The sequence below is a fragment of the Sus scrofa genome, chromosome 12 (genome assembly GCF_054392235.1).
Source record: "Sus scrofa isolate SSC_HxYL_T2T_F1_AM1 chromosome 12, Sscrofa_HxYL_maternal_Yorkshire_Landrace_v2.0, whole genome shotgun sequence".
Taxonomy (NCBI): domain Eukaryota; kingdom Metazoa; phylum Chordata; class Mammalia; order Artiodactyla; family Suidae; genus Sus; species Sus scrofa.
The window spans coordinates 26808314-26825598 of NC_139394.1; the positions used below are offsets into that span (position 1 = coordinate 26808314).

General features: G+C 45.6%; 1 protein-coding gene across 12 annotated transcripts in view; it reads right to left on the reverse strand.

Annotated features, from left to right (window-relative positions):
- Positions 1 to 1410: 1410 nt before the first annotated feature.
- LOC110255209 (leucine-rich repeat-containing protein 37A2) overlaps positions 1411 to 17285 on the reverse strand; it is a 48855-nt gene continuing 32980 nt past the window's right edge. For 3 of the 12 annotated variants that reach the window (XM_084984788.1, XM_084984783.1, XM_084984792.1), the window contains 9 exons: positions 12614 to 12685; positions 11971 to 12045; positions 8487 to 8602; positions 4856 to 6660; positions 4187 to 4291; positions 3880 to 3929; positions 2213 to 2267; positions 1986 to 2125; positions 1411 to 1617 (listed from right to left, as the gene is read on the reverse strand). In XM_084984788.1, the coding sequence (XP_084840914.1) occupies positions 1515 to 1617; positions 1986 to 2125; positions 2213 to 2267; positions 3880 to 3929; positions 4187 to 4291; positions 4856 to 6660; positions 8487 to 8602; positions 11971 to 12045; positions 12614 to 12685 (2521 nt within the window). In that variant the 3' untranslated portion in view covers positions 1411 to 1514. Of the gene's footprint in view, positions 1618 to 1985; positions 2268 to 3879; positions 3930 to 4186; positions 4292 to 4855; positions 6661 to 8486; positions 8603 to 11970; positions 12046 to 12613; positions 13515 to 17285 lie in introns of all 12 variants that reach the window. The other 9 variants (XM_084984791.1, XM_084984786.1, XM_084984781.1 and 6 more) reach the window with 6 other exon arrangements.

Consider the following 17285-nt stretch of genomic DNA (forward strand, 5'->3'; position numbering starts at 1 on the left):
GAATAGTAAGTATTGGCTGCTGCTGCTTCCTAGTATCACTACTACTTACTTGTGCACTTCATTTATGTTTTGGCTGCGCCCATGGCACGCAGGGCTTCCCAGGCCAGGGATGGAACCTGCACCACAGCAGTGACTCGAGCTACGGCAGTGACAACACCAGATCCTTAACCTACTGAGCCACCAGGGAACTCCAGTTGTACGCTTTCAACACAGTACATTTTTCTTAATGACCACACCCACAGCAGATGGAAGATCCTGGACCAGGGATGGAATCCGAGCCACTTGTGCAACCGACACCACAGCCGCTGCAAACCCCAGATCCTTAACCTAAACCCACTGCACTGGGCCAGGGATTGAACTTGTGTTGCCCCAGACACAACGCTGGATTCTTAACCTGCTGCACCACAGTGGGAACTCCAAACACACTCAGTATTCGTGGGCTCACTGAAATTCAGATGACCCAGAGAAAAACACTTGTTTTTCATTCTCAGGAAGAAGCTTTGGGAGGCAACTTGGCAGGCCTGGAGAGAAGAGACGTCTCTCCCACAGCATCAGCAAACTAACACATCAGAAGAGGGACTGATGGGCTGTCCGCTTTGCCCAGAACCCCACCCAGCTGCTAGAACCTGCTGGCTGTCTCCCGGGCCCTCCGCTCCTCCGGGGACCCTGTGCTGTTGTCCTGCAGTTTGCGCCATTCCTTACCTCACGTTACTAAACCAATAGCACTATTTGTGGTCATTTTTGGCAGATTACCACATCTTGTTCATTGAGAATGTCTTTTACTCCCTAATGTATTTACCTCTCGTGGACTTAATGTGACTGAATAATGACCGTCTTTGCAGGAGCAGAAGAGCCTTTGCAACTACTGGCATTACATAAACACTTGGAATCTTGCAGCCGTGGGCCTGTGCTGGGTGAGGGAGGAAGTGGGAAGGTTTGGTGCTGGGCTGAGCGGCACACGGCAGACCCTCAGCGGGGTCAGGAGAGGCCAGGGAGGCCCTTGTGAGGCCTGAGGAGAGCCGTCTTGGGCAGTGGCTGCTCTCACACCTCCTCCTCCTTTTTTTTTTTTTTGCTTGTTAGGGCCTGTAAACATGCTGTAAACAACTGGTACTTGAGGAACCAGGAGAGAGAGAGCACCAGGACACGCTGTTACGTAACTGAACCCTCGACGCCCCTTGAGAATGACATGTTTGCAAGTTCCCAGGGACTGATGCTACTGGGGCAACGAGGGAGAGAAGCCCCGCTTCATCCTCCCCTTCCTCCTCCTCGGCCCACATTTCCTCCTGTGGAAATACTGGCTACCACGAGGGGTTCTAGCTTCAGCGCTGCGTTTTCTTGCCTGTGGCCCTTGTGACTGGCATAGAAATAATTCAGCTGTTTCCATTTTAATTCCTCACCACATGGCCAGAATTGCTTATCAATGTATATTTTAAAAGGACAAAAAAAAAATATTTTAAAAGCGATTCCTAGAATCGAGGGTTATACTCTGCAGGTGGCCTGAGCCAGGACGGGGCTCACTCGGGAGGACCCTCAGGTGCCGTGTCAGTCTCCTCCCCCAGGTCTTCCACATCCGATTCTATGGTCAGAATCACATCTGCCGGGGCTTCACTGACCTCCCTGGAATGACAAGAATAATGCCAAGGCTTTTACTCTCCGAAGCAGCACGTAAACTTTTCATTATTTCCTTATTTTATTTTTGCTTTTGAGGGCCGCGCTAGTGGCATATGGAAGTTCCCAGGCTAGGGGTCAAATCAGAGCTGCAGCTGCTGGCCTACCCCACAGCCACAGCAACACCAGGCCTGAGCCTCATCTGTGACCTACACCACAGCTCACCGCAGTGCTGGATCCTTAACCCGCTGAGCGGGGCTGGGGATGGAACCCAAGTCCTCATGGATACTGGTCAGGTTCATACCCCACGGAACCATAAGAGGAACTCCTGTGTCCTCATTTTAGACAAGAACTTCAAACTGTCCCCAGTCATTTACCCTGCACCCTTGTGGAAGATCTCTTCCTCATCAGAAGACTCCTTATCGTGCAGCTTCTCTGCCATGTTTTTCTTGCGCGTAGCACTGAGAGGTCTGTACGTATCCCGAAGCCAGAGTGGCCGCCTTCTCCAGAAAAACCCCTGCCTCGGCAACACAGAAAGGGAAATGTTAAGTCTGCATCTCCCCTGCTTTCTCCGGCCACGGGATGTTATGCTCCCGAAATTTACCTCGCTCTCGCTTTCTCCTGAGCGTCTCTTACGCAGCAGAAATCCGAAAAAGCCCCTTGGAGGAAAACACACACAGTGAGTGACCCATGCGCTCTCCATCTCCCTTCCCGTGTGCTCGCTCTGGTCCTATTAGGACGAAATGGATAACTCAGTCCATGATCACAACAAGCACAATCACCCCAGATCTGGGATCGGAAAAATAATGCCGTGCAGGCTGGCCTTCCAGAAGTTCTCCATGTCTGTCCAAAACGGCTCTCCCGTTGTGTCTCTGGGGAGTCTTTGGCCTGTGGCTTAGCACGGAGCATGGGTGGGACTTTCAGCCCCATTCAGCTTTGTGGCCCTCCCCCAAGTGCCCCTGTGCAGCGCAAACACTGCCCCAATCAGGCGGGGCAGAAGAGCATTAATCCTCTAGAAGCATTTTACATGAGTCCCCTTCAGACCTAGCATCTCGTGTGGCATTTGCTGGGCGGTAGGGGAGAAGGTGATTCTCTTTTCCTAGGTGCTTTACTCCAGAAGTTGAATCCCACCAAGTAAACACCCGAGTCCAACCAGTAAAGTTATCTAGCTTGCTGACTTTGGTTTTTTGGTTTGTTTTGTTGCTTTTTAGGGCCAAATCTGCGACATATGGAAGTTCCCAGGCTAGGGGTCAAATTGGAGCTGCAGCTGCCGGCCTACACCACAGCCACAGCAAAGCAGGATCCAAGCCACGTCTGTGACCTACACCACGGCTCACAGCAACGCTGGACCCTTAACTCACTGAGTGAGGCCAGGGATCGAACCCGTGTCCTCGTGGTTACTAGCTGGATTCGTTTCCCCCGAGCCAAGACAGGAACTCCCAGCTTGCCAACTTTCATACTGCAGGCTGTCACTGAATTCTGAGATCAGTTAAAGGCCAGGACTAGCCACAAAAAATCTTCTTGTTGAACGCAAAGAGAATAGAAAAAAAAGTCAGAGTGTACGCTAAGTTTGTTTTAGAAATGACTGACGTCCATATAGTATGTGTATACTGACTTGTGATAGAAAATGGGGCTCACAGCCCAGGCTTGGAGGGACGTCCCCAGTGGAAAGGGCCCGTCTTCTTTTTGATGCTCACTAGCAGTAAGGCAACGGGGCAAGACATTTTCCCTTGCTCTTTCTCCACTTCCTTATTAGAAAAGGCAGAAACAAACTACTGTCTCAAGTTTCTTCCAGTTCAAATTCTATGAGGTTTGGGTAAAGGGACTAGAGAACGGGGGCCGGAAGGCCAGCAGGACGAAAAGGGAAGTTTTCCTGCCACTTTATCGGAAGAAGTCATACTCTACATTTCATCCGCTTTGAATGAGTCTAGCCCCCAAACTCCCAAAACCATGCGGCCTTCCCTACCCCAGAGCCTCCACGAAGGCCTCTCCTGGTCTGATGCCCACCACCAGCAGGAACAGGTACCACCCAAACTGCTGCCCCTCCACCCTTGTCCCTTAAAGGACTAGAGAAAGCAGATGAAGCTGCACCACTCTCATTCAAACTCAGCTTTGGCTGGGAGCTAATTTTGCTGGTAAATAAAGCATTTAGGTAAAGACACAGTCTTCCTGCCTTCAGCCGTTTCTTCACTGTAAAATGAGGAGACCGAAAGAGATGAGTTCTAAGTTCTCTAGTTCCAAAAAACACTGTTTTAAAAGACCAGTGTTTACCTTTTGCGTCCTACTTTCCCTTCCCGTAATGTTCTCCTTCGAGAATAAACCTGTTTGGGAAGAAAACATGACCACGATTAGCCATCACAACCATTTTCTCCCAATCTTTATTCATTCCTTTTTATTTTATCTTGAGTTCGACTCTACAGAGATCTCCTTTAAAAGTCCTGGGAATGTACTTTCAGTAAAAGAACCACATGTATTTCAGTCCTCATGACTAAGGAGGGGGTTCGAGCAGTAGTAAGCGGAAAGGTGGCTGTGATTTTCAGTTTGCGGGTTCTGAATCTGAATGAATTGTTGTCCTTACCTCGATGAGACATAAAATTACAATCAAAAGCATCAGCACTACAGCCACAGATATTGCCAAGATGAGTTTGTTATTATACCCATATCCTGGAACATCTTTTGTGAGCTAAAAAAAAAATAAAGAACAATGTTTTAAAAAACAAGGGGAGAGGAAGGATACAAGCTAACTATTTTTAAACCTATTCTAAACAATAGCTAACCATTCCCTCTTTCTTTGACCGAGCATGCATGCAGAAGTTCCGGGCCAGGGACCAAATCTGCCCCACAGGAGTGACCCAAGCCATAGCAATGACAGCTCTGGATCCTTCACCCGCTGCACCGCAAGGGAACTCCAGTAGCTAGTTCTTCTTAAACTATTCTAAAACCCCATTCTTTCAGGTAAGCAGCTTATAGTTCTTAAGAAGAGAGCAAATCTAAAATGCTATTACGCTTATGGTCAGCATTTCCTTCTACCACTTATGTATCTTGCATCTTAGGCCCTCTTCTCCTCTACCCTAGGAATAGTGGCACATGCCCTGAATGAGCAAAGAGGGAGAGCACTGGCTTAGCCAGTTTTAGGGCTGAGACAAGATACAGACTAGGAGCCCCTGGTCTTCCTGCGTGGGCACTTTATGGGCCTGTCCTAAGCGGATGAAAAGTCCAGCTCCCATGTGTCAGGCATTGTCTTCACCTCACTCGACTCCTTCTGTTCCCCCTGGGCTTCTGTGTTCTCGTTGATGTAGTTCTCGGTTTTCCACTGGTCCGTATCCCATTCTGCCTTGGACGCCTTGGCTTCTTGCTGCTCACTGAGAAGCTTCATCAGGAGGCCTGTCCTGGAGATGAGCTTGGCACAGGCCAGCTGCACTTGGGGCTCGGAGCAGTCCATCTTCAACGTCCGGATAACATGAGAAATGAGCCGCCTCACGTCATTGTTGGGGATGAGGGACTGAAGCTGCTGGTTCAGCTGAGCTTCAAACTGACTCCCCGGGGAGGAAACTCCTGGGGAAATGAAGCTTGTGGGCGTAGAGGCCACGTCGGTGCCCACATTGTGGTGCTCCCATTGGATTGCGCTGGTGTGTTGACCAGTGGGCAGGACGTTGTCTGCAGTCGTGGCAGAATATTCTGTAGGAAGTGTCCCCTGGGCAGTGGGTCCAGGGATAGGTCCCGACAAAGTAGTTGTTCCTGAAGTAGGAAGTTCTTCAAAAACAACTTGCGGAGTATCTTTTTCTGAGATAATGTGTTCTGTAGAAGGTTCTGAAGGAGAAAAGGATTCTGGAGAAGGCTGTTCCTGAAGAGTCAGTTCTCCTGAAGGTGAGGAAGCCTCTTGTGAAGGGGAGTTTATGAGGCTCCTCACGGCAGAGGACAGAGGCCTCAATGCAAGCAGCAGTCTGTAGCTTGAGCCTTTGTCTCTGAAGGCCTGTCTGTTTTGGGGCTCAGGTGTTCTGTGAAGCACAGGAGAGTGAGAAGGATGGAAGGAGTCTATTTTTCTGGGATATGAGATTGTCTCAGAAGCCTTCCTATTCTTGACTCTCGCATTGGCATCTACCAGAACAAAAAGTGTGTCCGATAGGTCCTCTGATGTCTTTTTGACCGTTGCTGGGGCTTTTGGATGGATAGAGGCAGCAGGCCTGCCCCTCGAGTACTGTTTCAGGAAAGAAGAGACTTCTGCTTTATGTTTCCTTCCGAATGAAGGCTCTTTTCGCAAGGAGTCTGCCACTCGCTTCCTGGGCCTCTGCACCACCCACAGCTGTTCCAGTTCCCTGGCGGAGGGCCCCCCGAGCTTGCTTCCTTTGGTAGTGGTCTCTACAAATGGCTGGGCGGTCTCTTTTCTCCTGATGCTCTGCCTTCTCATTGCTCTGAAGTGCCTTTTCTTTATGCCCCTCGGGCCCTTGAGGACCCTGTTCACCTTCAGCGGCCTTTTGTCTACGCTCTCAATCTCCTCGAGGCTCTCTGCCTGTGTTCGGGCGGTTTCCAATTTCTTTCGAAGGATCTGGCGTCTCAGTTTTGGACTTAAAATGTTGGAATATATAAGCATGGCAGTTTTTTCTTTCTTCATAACTTCATCAATTTTTTCTTGAATTTCTGCATCTAACAAATTTTCCAGAAAACGGAGTTGCCTCAATTTATTTGTATAACCTGACGTGCCGGATTCAGGGTTAACAGGAGGGTTGCCGGTGTGGGTTTTCAAGTGGCCCGGTGGGATGTCTGCCTCTGCTACATTTGAAAACAGAAGCTGGATGAATGGCAGTAATGTTGATTCTACATCTTCTAGATTTCCCTCTGAGAAATACGGCAGGATGTAATTGAGTGCACTGATAACATCACTTTCGTCACTAAAGTCCAACTGCTCATTCATGAAGCTCGACAAGCTGACACCACTCTTGTCTGAGGACGGCCTCTCTGGTTCAATCATCAGCTCGGTGCTGGTGTTCTTCTTCCGGGCTTGTAACACCTTCATGAACGATCCTTCTACATCCCCTAGAGATGTCTCTTTATCTGTCAAAAGAGAAGAGACTGGTTTTGATCCTTGAAGGCTGATGGCACGGCTCTTGTCCACAGCCCTGTATCCCAGTCAAATACATTAGGCATCAGCAAACCTCTGAGTGCCACTTAGAGAGCAGACAAAGAAACCCAAACTTAGACCTATGATTGGCAACAACCAAAGGTGCAAAAGGTAGCCTCCGAAAAAGCGGCTCTTTATTCAGAGAATTCCATAACGTGAAATACAGCAACTATATATTTAGGATTATTCCCCTGGTCCCCAGGGGCCAACTGCCCAGGACCCCAGAAAAGCCGAGGCTGGAAGACAAACACTCCCCGACTCAGCCGGGCCCTGCGGGTCTACTGCGACTCCTCCCTCAGGCTCACACACCCCATCCTGTCCTGCCTCAGAAGCAGAGGGGCTGCCTCCCCCCACCTCTTCAGTGTGCTTGTGTTCTGGCTGCTATCACAGATGACCACGACCACACCTGCAGCTCCCAGGTCCTCGCCTGGACTTGTCTTTCTCCATCTGCCCACCGAGTCCTTTGCTCGGCCCCTGCTTCCATATATCCCAGCCCTCACGACAGAAGGTTCTACCCAGAAAAAAACACTATGTCCACCCTGGTTCTTTGCTAAAATTTGGGCAGGGATCTGGGGTGCAGGTTAAGAGATTTTCCAGGCTGTATGCCAATGTGGAAGGTTAATATGTGAGGCCCTAGAAGGCAAAAGGGAAAAAGCAACTTCTGTCAGAAGCCTACTCTGCTTTCATTTCACTTTGAATATTTCCAGCTCTGCTTGTGGAACCATCCAAAGCTTCTGACTAGGTGAAGGTAATGTGTACCACTGTGTAGCTGGGCTCCTCCTCCAGAAGGATTAAAAGCATTTGGGGTGGGGGTGGTGAGGGTCAGGGGAGGAGGTAAAGAGTCACAAGAAAGGAGCAGCACAGATCGGGAGAGAGCCCAAAACCGGGGACAGGAGGTCTGAGCACTAGGCCACGACACTTAACGCCTCTGATCTTGCTTTTCCTCACCTGTAAAAGGAGATTAAAAATGCCTTTTCTGCCCACTTCTGGAGGAGAAGGGAGTAATACCATTGGTCAAAAATTTTTTTTTGAAAAATAAGCAACCTCGACTTTATATAAATAGCAAAGTGTTACCTATAATGTGTTCTAGATCATTGATAGAGACGTGTATTCAAGCCATCTGGGCAGGAAAGCAGGTTTTGGAAGTTCTCAAGTTAGTGTCCATAAATCTACTATATAGAAAAATAGTTGAAAGCACCTAAGTGTTTTGTGGCTAGAGAAGCTTGAGATTTAGAGCAAGTTCAGAGCTGGACAGTCTAAGAATAAAATAGCTCTCCTACCCATTAGAAGGGCTAGATCACAGCTTCTGGTTATGGAACCAAAAATTCTCAGATTCCAAATAAAACATAAAACAGCATCACTTGTACTCTTTTATACAATTGCAAGAAAAAAAACAAAATAAGAATACATTTACACTCGTTGTGTAAGACAAAGGGTACTTGAGACTTAACGTACATAAAATCAGTGTACAGACTGGGATGCACTAGAGGAATAAGTTCTCATTTGCAGGGAGCACCGAATATAATATGTTAATTCCCTTCCCCTCTGCATTCCTTTCTCTTGCTCCTGTATGTGGATCTGTCACATTATTAAGCTAAGGTAGCTGAGCTATTATTAGCTTAATAATGTAACCAAGAATCTAGGGAGTTGGAACTCTGAATGAATAAAAAGAAGGCAATTACATCATTAATTTAACAATTTATCATAATTGATGAAAAACAAACATGAAAAAGGTTATCATCAGGCGATTCGGACTCACCACAACGTGTGCTGTTTTTCAGGCATCTGTCACAATGCAGCTTGACTGTCTTGCAGACAACTTCAATGTTACTTTTAAATTGGCAGAGGCAGCAAGCCATATGGCTAGGCAAGATCCTGTAAATGGAAATGCAGAGAATTAAATCTGTGGTAGAGGAGTTATTTGAGTAGGTAGGAGAGGCAGGCCACAGCCACCACAGGGCGGTGCCAAAAGGAGTTCTTGGGGCAGAAGAACTGGAGAACTGGAGAGGGACTAGTTGGTCAACTGCTGCTCTTGGCTGTTGTAAATTATGGAGGAGGATAGAGGTTCCCAACAGAAGGATAAGGATGGCAGCAGAGAGAGTGTGCCTAGAGAAAAAGGTGATACGTATTAGAGTAGGGTGACACTGGCCTGTAGTTTAATTCAGAAGTATCTCCTCCCAACCCAACAGCTCACTTGGAGTTGTGGAAAGTAACAAAGTGTCTTTTCTATCAAAGGAAATCTTGGTTACTCCATTTTGCTCCGGCTCCAGCCTCCGCTGAATCAACCCTGCGAGACCCCCTTCCTCTTTACCTATTTTCCCAGTAACAATTTGTTCCAAATTAGCCAACCGGGAAGAATGTGCGCCCTGACCTGACCCATGGGAAGGGGACAGGTACATCACTTGCGTTAGGGATAAATAGGGGAGGGTCCTTTGTTCGGCGCGCACACTTTTTGGAGTGCCCGCGCCCTTCTGCAGAAGTAAAGAGCCTTGTCGGGATTTCTCCTTGTCCACGTGTCTCACTTTCCCACACTGACGACCTGAGCCAGAGTTATTGTAATTTCCAACAGAGTTGACAGAACACACGAAGAGGGCAGACTTCTAAGAAAAGTCTGAACAAGTCCCCAACGTCTGGAGTCCCTTTCTCAATTCCTAGTTGTGAGTCGTAAAGATATTAGAAATTACTAATCAACATGTGGCTAAACAATAACAGAGATTGTATTGGCCAAATCTGGACAATCTGAACATTCAAAAGAAGAATATGAGCATTACAATAAGGTATAACATAACTAATTCGAAGAAGAGCACATGAGTCCCTAATGATTCTTATAAAGAAAAGAGGGAGAGTTCTTCTCTACAGAGTAATATTAGCTAATAAATGCATAAGGAATGATAGCGTCATCTTGGGAATTCCCGCTGCGGTACAGCGGGTTAAGGATCTGGTTGTCTCTGTGGAGGCGCCGGTTTGATTCCTGGCTGAGTGCAATGGTAAAGGATCTGGAATCGCCACAGCTGTAGCAGCTCTGGCTCAGATCTGATTCCTGGCCCAGGAGCTTCCATATGCTGTGGGGGCAGCCAAAAAAAGGGAAAGTGTCAAGTTGCAACTACCAATGTAATAACTGATTCCGACAGAGATTATCATGGATGCACAGCTGGGTGACGAGTCGTTTGACAGTAGGATCCTCACTGATCCCAAAGCATCACCCGGATTATTTATTAATTACCAAGGGGGAAAATAACTTTACAATGAAGAGACATGGAACATATCACCTTAAGCAAATGATCAAACATAGCACTGGGCCACCGAAACTGAGCAAGTAGGAAGGATACAATGTCTATGAAGTAGTCATCCCCAAAATGTTTACTTTGAATCTAATGAAGAAACAAACAAATCCAGATTGTAGGGCAATTTACAAGACAACTGGCTTGGACTCTTCAAAAATGCCAATTTCATAAAAGACCAAAAAAAGAAAAAAGAAAAATAGTAGAGAAATACTCTCAATTAAAAGAGACAAAGATATGACATGAGATGCCTAATCTTTGATTGGACCCTGTAGCAAAACAAAACAGACTTAAAGAATGTCATTGGTGGGGTTCCCGCTGTGGGACAATGCGATTAGGTGGCGTCCTGGGAGCGCACTGGGATGCAGGTTTGATCCCCAGCCTGGCCCAGTGGGTTAAGGATCCACAGCTGTGGCTTAGGTTGCCACTGCAGCTCAGATCTGATCTGGCCTGGGAACTCCATATGCTACGGAGTGGCCAAAAATATGAAACAACAGTTTTTCAAGAAACTGCATCTCAGGCAGTAAGGTTCAGTGACCCCCAAGTGATGGAACATAAGGGAGTGAGCCCTATGATTGCCCCGTTTACTTCTTTGAGAGAGTTTCCCGGTCATAGGACAGGGAAGAGAAACCCAAGCAGAGACTGATGGACTCCCTGACTGAGGAAATGGAGCTGAGAGTCCGGGAAAGCCAAGGTGAACGGCTTCACAAAGCAGAGTACTAGAGAGAAAAGAAATGCACAGACAAAGAACTCTGGAGATAGGCAGAGGGATCTCCTGAGTAGTCAACAAAGTGTTGGGCAGTGCAGGTGTGTGAGGACGTACTTGAGGCCAGGAAAATAACCACATGAAAGGAGTAATAATAATAAATGGCTATCGCACTATCACACAGCATTGGAAACAGCACCTGTTCCTACAAGCCAGACAGGAAAACCTTATGATACGCAGGAAGGACTTGTCTCCGCAGCTGCAAATAATGAGCTCCAGACTAAGGGCTACTTGTGGTCATACCTAACAAATCTTAAAAACTAGACCGAGGGAGTTCCCGTCGTGGTGCAGCGGAAATTAACCTGACTAGTATCCATGAGGATGAGCTTTCAATCCCTGACCTCGCTCGAGTGGGTCAGGGATGCGGCATTGCCATGAGCTGTGGTATAGGTCACGACACGGCTTGGATCCGGCATTGCTGTGGCTGTGGTGTGGGCTGGCAGCTGTAGCTCTGGTTCAACCCCTAGCCTGAGAACTTCCATGTGCCACAGGTGCAGCCTTAAAAAGCAACAACAACAACAACAACAACAAACCCTAGACCTAAAAGATAAAACAAAGCTCAGGCATTTTATAAGAATATACGAATATATAGCACACAATAAACCAAGATTCACAATGTCTGGAATTTGAGAAAAATCACCAAGCATGCAAAGCAGCAGGAAAATAGGACCCACAGTGAGGCGAAAAAGGAATCAAAACCAACCCATAATCTATGCAGATGTTAGAATTAGCACAAAAGAACATTAAGTTGTATTGTATTGTATTGTATTTACATAGGAAACAAGTTATTATGACTGTATTTCATATGTTCAAAAAATCCAGGCGGAAGTCTGAAAATGTAAAGTAGAAGCACAGAAGATGTAAAACACACCCAAATTGAGCTTCTAGAGATTAAAAACAATTTCTAAATGAAAAAGATACAGGGCGGTGTTAAGGGCAGATTAGACACTGCAGAAGAAAGGGTCAGTGAACCTTAAGGCATAGAAACTATCCACAATGAAACACAAAGGGTAACAAAACAACAGAAATCACATAACGGCTGGGAGGGGAGAAATGAAAGTACATTCGTTTAAGTTTCCTACACTAGTCAGGAATTTTATTGATGAAAATTATACATGAGTAAATCTGACTTCGGAAAATAATAAAACAAACCTAAAAAAACTAAGGGAAAACAAATGTCAGAAAAATCAACTCACAGTTTCTCCAATTCAAGGGTCATCATGAGGATACTTTCAACTGTTGTAAGTGACACTTGCGTCGTTCCCAGGTCTCTGAAGGAAAAGCCCAAACATGCATGATATAAACACAAAGACAAAAATCCTAGCCTTAAAAAAAGATGCTTAACATGGAATTACTTCCATTCTGGCTTCCTACTTGCTATCGACGATAATGCCCTTTGGAGCTCTTGTTGAAGAAATTTAAATTTACTTGCATCATCAAATTAATGGCCTTGGTGCTGAACAGTATAATCTTTTTTTATTATTTTTTTGTCTTTTTAGGGCCACAGGTGTGGCATATGGAAGTTCCTAAGCTGAGGATCGAATCAGAGCGGGAGCTGCCGGCCCACACCACAGCCACAGCAACTAGTGATCCGAGGCATGTCTGCGGCCTACACCACAGCTCACGGCAACACCGGATCCCCAACCCACTAAGCGAGGCCAGAGATCAAACCCAGGTCCTCATGGATACTAGCCAGGTTCATTACCACTGAGCCAGGACAGGAACTCACACCAGCTAAAATTTAAATTGTCACTTTTTAGGCAAAAATACTCAATCTCTGATGAAAGTGCAAAAGAGCAGAAATCATCTCATGAGCCATGAGACTGCTGGGATACTTACAAATATCTTAATGCTGGTAATTTATAAAGATAAGAATCTTCAACCGTTGTCAAAGGATTACGGCTGAGAACTCTGAAAAATGGAATGGAATTAAAATTATCCGCATTTTCAGTTACTTCCATGAAAGTCTATATTCATTTTTTTGGTATGGAACTTGAAGGAAAAAATCATTTTCCATCTTTACTTATAAATCACCCTTCGAATCCATAAAGCACTCTTTCTTTGGAAACTACCCAAGTATCCAGGAGATAAAGACAGACAAGCGAAAGAGAAAGAAATAGAAAAAGAAAAGGCCGATAGCAAAGAAAAAATATTCCAAAGAACTTTTTAGTTCAAAGACCCTAGAAGTGACTACGCTGGCAGGAAGCCCTTGCTCTGTAAGAAATGCTTCTTTTTCTTTTTTTTTATCATTTTGGGCTGTCCTGCGGCATATGGAGTTCCTGGGCCAGGGATCAGATCTGAGTTTCAGTCATGACCTGAGCCACAGCTGCGGGATCCTTAACCCACTGTCAGGTGGAGATCAAATCTGCCACCCAGCACTCCCAAGAGGCCACCGATCCCGTTGTGCCACAGCAGGAACTTTAAGAAAGGCCATTTTTTAGTGTCCTCCATAATTCAAACTGTTTTTCATCTCTAGAAATTTTTTTACATTTCATGGTTTAAACTACATAGCTGAAGACAAAAATAGGAGCCAAAGAGGACGAGAGAAATGCAAGAGAAACTAGTAAAAGCCATACTCCCATCACATAATCCCATATGTATTCTTTTTTCTTCTTTCTTCTTTTTATAAAAGCTGTACCCATGGCACATGGAAGTTCCCAGGCTAGGGGTCGAATTGGAGCTCTAACTGCTGGCCTCCACCACAGCCACGGCAACACCGGATCCAAGCCGCATCTATGACCTACGCCACAGCTCACAGCAACGCCAGACCCTTAACCCACGGAGCAAGGCCAGGGATTGCACCCACATCCTCATGGATACTACTAGGGTTGGTTACCGCTGAGCCACTCTGGGAACTCCTCCCATGGGTATTCCTGTACCACAGCCTTTGTTACTGTGTGTGTCATCGCTTGTTTATCTGCCAGTCTCCTGGAATGCTAGCTCCTTGACAGCACGAACCACACTTTAGTGTCATTGCTGTCTCTGTGTTAGTCATGGCGCCTAATATTTACTAGGTATTTAATCAGTATTTGATGAATAAATCAATAACATTTGTTTATATATCAATAAAATGAACACATTCATTTTTGGAATACATCTTTATTCCAAAATGCTGGAATAGATTTTCTTCTCAACTCTTTGAAATAAGTAAGCAAAACCAAACCAAAACAAACAAAACAAAAACCCCAGAACAGGAAGAAAGAAAATAAAAATGGAGTTCCCGTCGTGGCGCAGTGGTTAACGAATCCGACTAGAAACCATGAGGTTTCGGGTTTGATCCCTGGCCTTGCTCAGTGGGTTGGGGATCCGGCATTGCCGTGAGCTGTGGTGTAGGTCACAGACACGGCTCGGGTCCCGAGTTGCTGTGGCTCTGTGTAGGACGGGGGCTACAGCTCCGATTCGACCCCTAGCCTGGGAACCTCCATATGCCGTGGGAGCGGCCCAAGAAAGAGCAAAAAGACAAAAAAAAAAAAAAAAAAAAAAAGAGAGAGAAAATAAAAATCTTTCTTAGGTTAACTTTATTCAAAAATCATTCGTGTATTTTTGCAGAATATTGTAAAGATAATGATCATAACTAATGCTTTGGGGGTTGCCAGGCACCTGTGATTAGCATTTAACATTTAATTCTCACAGTAACCTTATGGGATAGATATTATTATTACCCCATTGTACAAATGAGGCAACTGAGGCACAGAGAGGTTAGATAACTTGTCCTAACCTCATCAAGCTCAGAAGAGGGACAGCTGGAATTTGAACTCAGTTCTGACTCTAAAGCCTGTGTCTAACCTGTATGAAAAAAAAGGGGGGTTAAAATGTGTTATCTTCACCTTAATGTTGAGAGTACTACATATAGAAAATACCTTTTCAGACTTCATCAACCCGTGAGAATTATATTTTCTCCTTTCATTTTCCCTCATCATCTCCCATGATTAAAACATTAGCCTGTGGTCATTGAGACTGGAGATATTTTTTATTCATTCATTCATTCATTGCTTTCTTAGGGCTGCACCCTTGGCATTTGGAAGGTCCCAGGCCAGGGGTCAAATTGGAGCAGCCTCTGCCAGCCTACGCCACAGCCGCAGAAACACAGAATCCTTAAACACACTGAGCAAGGCCAGGGATCAAAGCCTCATCCTCATGGATACTGGTCAGATTCCTAACCCGCTGAGACACAAAAGGAACTCCTTAGACATTTTAAACCACATGGCAGGCAAATCATTAAAAAAAGCTGGAGTAATAACATCCGAAAATTCATCCCTCCATAAAAACAACAACAACAACAACAAAGTTGACAAAAGTGGTCAGAGACACCTTTTTGCAGAACTCTGGAAATTCAGCCAACAGGCCTGCAGCAAACTGGGGAGCACTTTAGTTAAGGAAAACAAATTAATTTCTGTAAGAACAATGAGATGTGTTGCCTTAACTTGTCTTAGACCTCTGCCCTCCATGCCAGTGGTGGCCTGGAAAAAGAGCCCACGTTCCCAGTACCAGAGGGAGCAGCATGGAGCTTGAGTTCCCTCAAAGACTCATTCCCAAGGCTCTGTCATTGTTGGGCATGTCTGGTGGTTCCCTGGAAGACCTCACTTGAAAGGCTTGCCTCTGACCCCACTGAGAGCTGCCTAGTGCTAAAAGCCTCCCCTCGCGTGGCATTTTCGGAAAATATTTGCAGGTCAATGTTTTAACAGGGCAGTTGCATGAAGGAGTAGATAACAGCTTGGGGCAAAAAACTGAATAACTAATTTAACTATTAGCTTTAAGAAATGAGTTCAGCAAGGCTGCAGGATATAAGATCGAGATGCAAAAAGTAGCTGTATTTCTATACCCCAGTAATACGGAATCTAAAAATGAAACTGAGAAAACAATTCCATGTATAACAGCATCAAAAAGAACCAAATGCTTAGGAAAAAACTTAAACCAGAGAAGTGCAAGACTCACACGGCAAAGTGCAACACACTGTTGAAAGAAGTTGAAGATCCAAATAAGTGAAAGACGTCATGTTCACGGATCAGAAGACAGTATCATTAAATTTTTACTCCTTCCCAAGCTGATCTATATTTGCAGGGAAAGGCCTACCCAAATCCCAGCTGACTTCATTCCAGAAATTGCCAAGCTGATTCTAAAATCCACATGGCAATTGAAGGGACCCGGAATAACCAAAACCATGTTGGTAAAGAGCAAAGTAGGAGGCCTCACACGTCCTGGTTTCCAAACCCAGGTCAAAGCTACTGCAATCACAGGGTGGGACTGGAATGAGAACATACATGGAAATCAAGGGAACGGACTTGACAACACAGAAACAAATCCTCATATTTACGGTCTATTGATTTTCAACAAGGTGCCAAAGTAATTCAGCGTGGAAAGAAGAGTCCTAATTGGTGCTGGGACAACTGTACATCCACACACAAAATAACGAGGCTGGACTCCTACACTGGACATTATGGACGAAAATGAACTCAAAATGGATCAAATAGCCAAATGTAAGAGCTAAAGCTACAAAATTCTTCAAAGAAAACACAGGAGTAAATATGTATGATCTTACATGAGGCAACAGTTTCTTACAACCACCCAACCAAAGGAAAACAGAGATAAACTGGACTTCATAAAAATTAAAAATGTTTCTCTTCAAAGGACACTATCAAGAAAGTGAAAAACAACTCCCGTATGGGAGAAAATATTTGCAAATGATATATCTGATAAAGGTCTAGTATCCAGAACTTCCAGAATACATCAAGAAATCCTACAGCTCAATGATAAGATAACTAATTTCCTTCTTTTGCTTTTTAGGGCTGAACCCATGGCACATGGAAATTCCCAGGCTAGGGGTCGAATTGGAGCTATGACTACCAGCCTACGCCACAGCAATGTGGGATCCAAGCCACATCTACGACCTACACCACAGCTCATGGCAATGCTGGATCCTTAACCCACTGAGCAAGGTCAGGGATTGAACCCAAATCCACACACTAGTCGGATTCATTTCTGCTGCACCACAACAGGAACTCCAAAGATAACTAATTTTAAAATGGGCACAGTGGGGTTCCCTAGTGCCTCAGCACGTTAAGCATCCATTGTTGTCACGGCTGTGGCTCCAGCTGATGCTGAGGCACAGGTTCTATCTCTTGCCTGGGAACTTCCACTCACTGTGGATGTGGCCAAAAAACACAGGTAAAAATTTAACAAGTAAAATGGGTAGGAGTCCATTGTGGCACGGTGGACATGAGCCGGAATCGTATCCATGAGGATGCAGGTTCGATTTCTGACCTTGCTCGGTGGGTCAAGGATCTGGCGTTGCCGTGAGCTGTGGTGTAGGTTGCAGATGCGGCTTAGATCCTGCATTGTTGTGGCTGTGGTTGGCAGCTGCAGATTAGACCCCTAGCCTGGGAAATTCCACATGCCGCAGGTGCGGCCCTAAAACACACACACACACACACACACACACACACACACACAAAGTAAAATGGGCAGAAAATTTGAAAAGACATTTCTCCAAAGAAGATATACTAATGGCCAG